Here is a 1518-nt window from a genome sequence, read left to right on the forward strand (position 1 = left end):
AAATCTAAGGATTCCCCGTTGATTGTTTGAAGCTAGTTTTTGATGGTCATGACTGAATTAGGGTTGCTTGATTTTGTGGTTTTTAGGGTTTGTAGATTTTACTGGGTTAATTATCTCTGTGTTTCTGAGGATATTTCTGTTGAACGACATAAGTCTACAAAACTTCGTTTTATCACTTTCTTTGTTTGTATTATTCGTAGATATGGCTGATCATCATCGGATTCCATATCAGACTCCACCATCGAGCCCTTATAGATCTCCTCCATCCAAAAGTCCCGATGTATCTCCGTCGAAGGGTGGTCCACCTAGGTCTTCTCATCCAGATCCTTGAGCTCAGAAGACTTCATCTGCGTATGGTCCCCGAGTTTCATCTGCCAAGAGAGGGGATCCACCTAGGAGTTCTCAGGGTTCCCGATATGTTGTTAATAGTCCTCCTGCATCTCAGCGTGCTGATGCGACGAATGCGTCGTCTCTTACTCCGCAACGTGCTGAGCAGCTAGATATACAACCTCTTCGTTATGTTTCTCCTACTACGAAGCCTTCTCAGAAGTCTATGGTCCCCCCATCTACTGCTCCAGTGAAGGGGAAATCTGCTAAAGGGTCTGCGCCGAAGGCTGATCCATCAAGAAATCCTCCAACCAAGAGGAAAACTTCGTATATGAGTCCCCCGAATAGGCCATCGGCAGATAAAGCGGATGATTCTGATGCTGCCACAGTTATTCGAAGCGTTTCTGTTGGTAAAAAGAAGGTTACTTTTAAACACATAGACCTCGAGGTTTTCAAGGTAAAGCATGAGATCGAGGATTTCGACATTAAGTTTTATGCTCCCGATGACGATCTCACCTATGATTTGAGTAAGAATTATAAGTACGATGACTTTCATCTGCTGACAACCGTGGGGGCCTTCGAGGCTGGCCTTATATTGCCCCTGTATAAGTCCGGTGACTCCTTTTATTAAGACGTCTTGGCTCATCGTGATGGCTCTACTCCACATACTCATTGTCGCTCGGTGGTACAGCTGTCTGGGAGTTACCTTCGGTCGCTTAAGGAGTGCTACCTTCGGAGTAAGGGGGAGACGACGATGACCTGCTACGCTCCTAACCCGGATGAGAGAAATTGGTATACTCCTGAGAACTTCAATGCTTCCTTTGGTGACTACGTTAATAGTAGGAATCGTAAGCCATGGAGCGTCGGTCTTCGTACTATTCCTGCTTCCCAAGGTGATGTTCGTCTCCTGAGTGAGGTGAGTGGCTCGAAGCTCCGATACGTCCCTGGTACTGAAGGAACTTCTCAGCGAAAACTTTTCCCTGCTCGTGAGTGGCTCAAGCGTGATCATGATTATGAGTGGCACTCCACCATTATTGAGGTTGTCGGTCCTTGGGCTTATGGTTGGGTACCTGGTCAGCATGGATGGCGTCATGTTGCTGGTACTCATCCTCGTTATAGTGCTCCAGCTCTTTATGGTAACTTCTGCCCTTGGCAGTTAAATTTTGATGGTATGGACTTTGAGTACTCCTT

General features: G+C 46.4%; 1 protein-coding gene across 1 annotated transcript; it reads left to right on the forward strand.

Moving 5' to 3' along the window:
- Positions 1-202: 202 nt before the first annotated feature.
- On the forward strand, positions 203-958 carry LOC113290609 (vegetative cell wall protein gp1-like). The gene is made up of 2 exons (XM_026540197.1): positions 203-309; positions 430-958. The coding sequence occupies exons 1-2, from the start codon at positions 203-205 to the stop codon at positions 956-958; spliced, it is 636 nt and encodes a 211-aa protein (XP_026395982.1).
- Positions 959-1518: the final 560 nt, after the last annotated feature.

This window comes from Papaver somniferum, chromosome 6, assembly GCF_003573695.1.
Source record: "Papaver somniferum cultivar HN1 chromosome 6, ASM357369v1, whole genome shotgun sequence".
NCBI classification, from domain to species: domain Eukaryota; kingdom Viridiplantae; phylum Streptophyta; class Magnoliopsida; order Ranunculales; family Papaveraceae; genus Papaver; species Papaver somniferum.

Bases quoted from the DNA above. Each gene is read 5' to 3' on its own strand.
- LOC113290609 (XM_026540197.1), top strand. From the start codon at position 203: ATGGCTGATCATCATCGGATTCCATATCAGACTCCACCATCGAGCCCT. The intron at 310-429 runs GTCTTCTCATCC...TGTTGTTAATAG, and splicing joins TCGAAGGGTGGTCCACCTAG to TCCTCCTGCATCTCAGCGTG.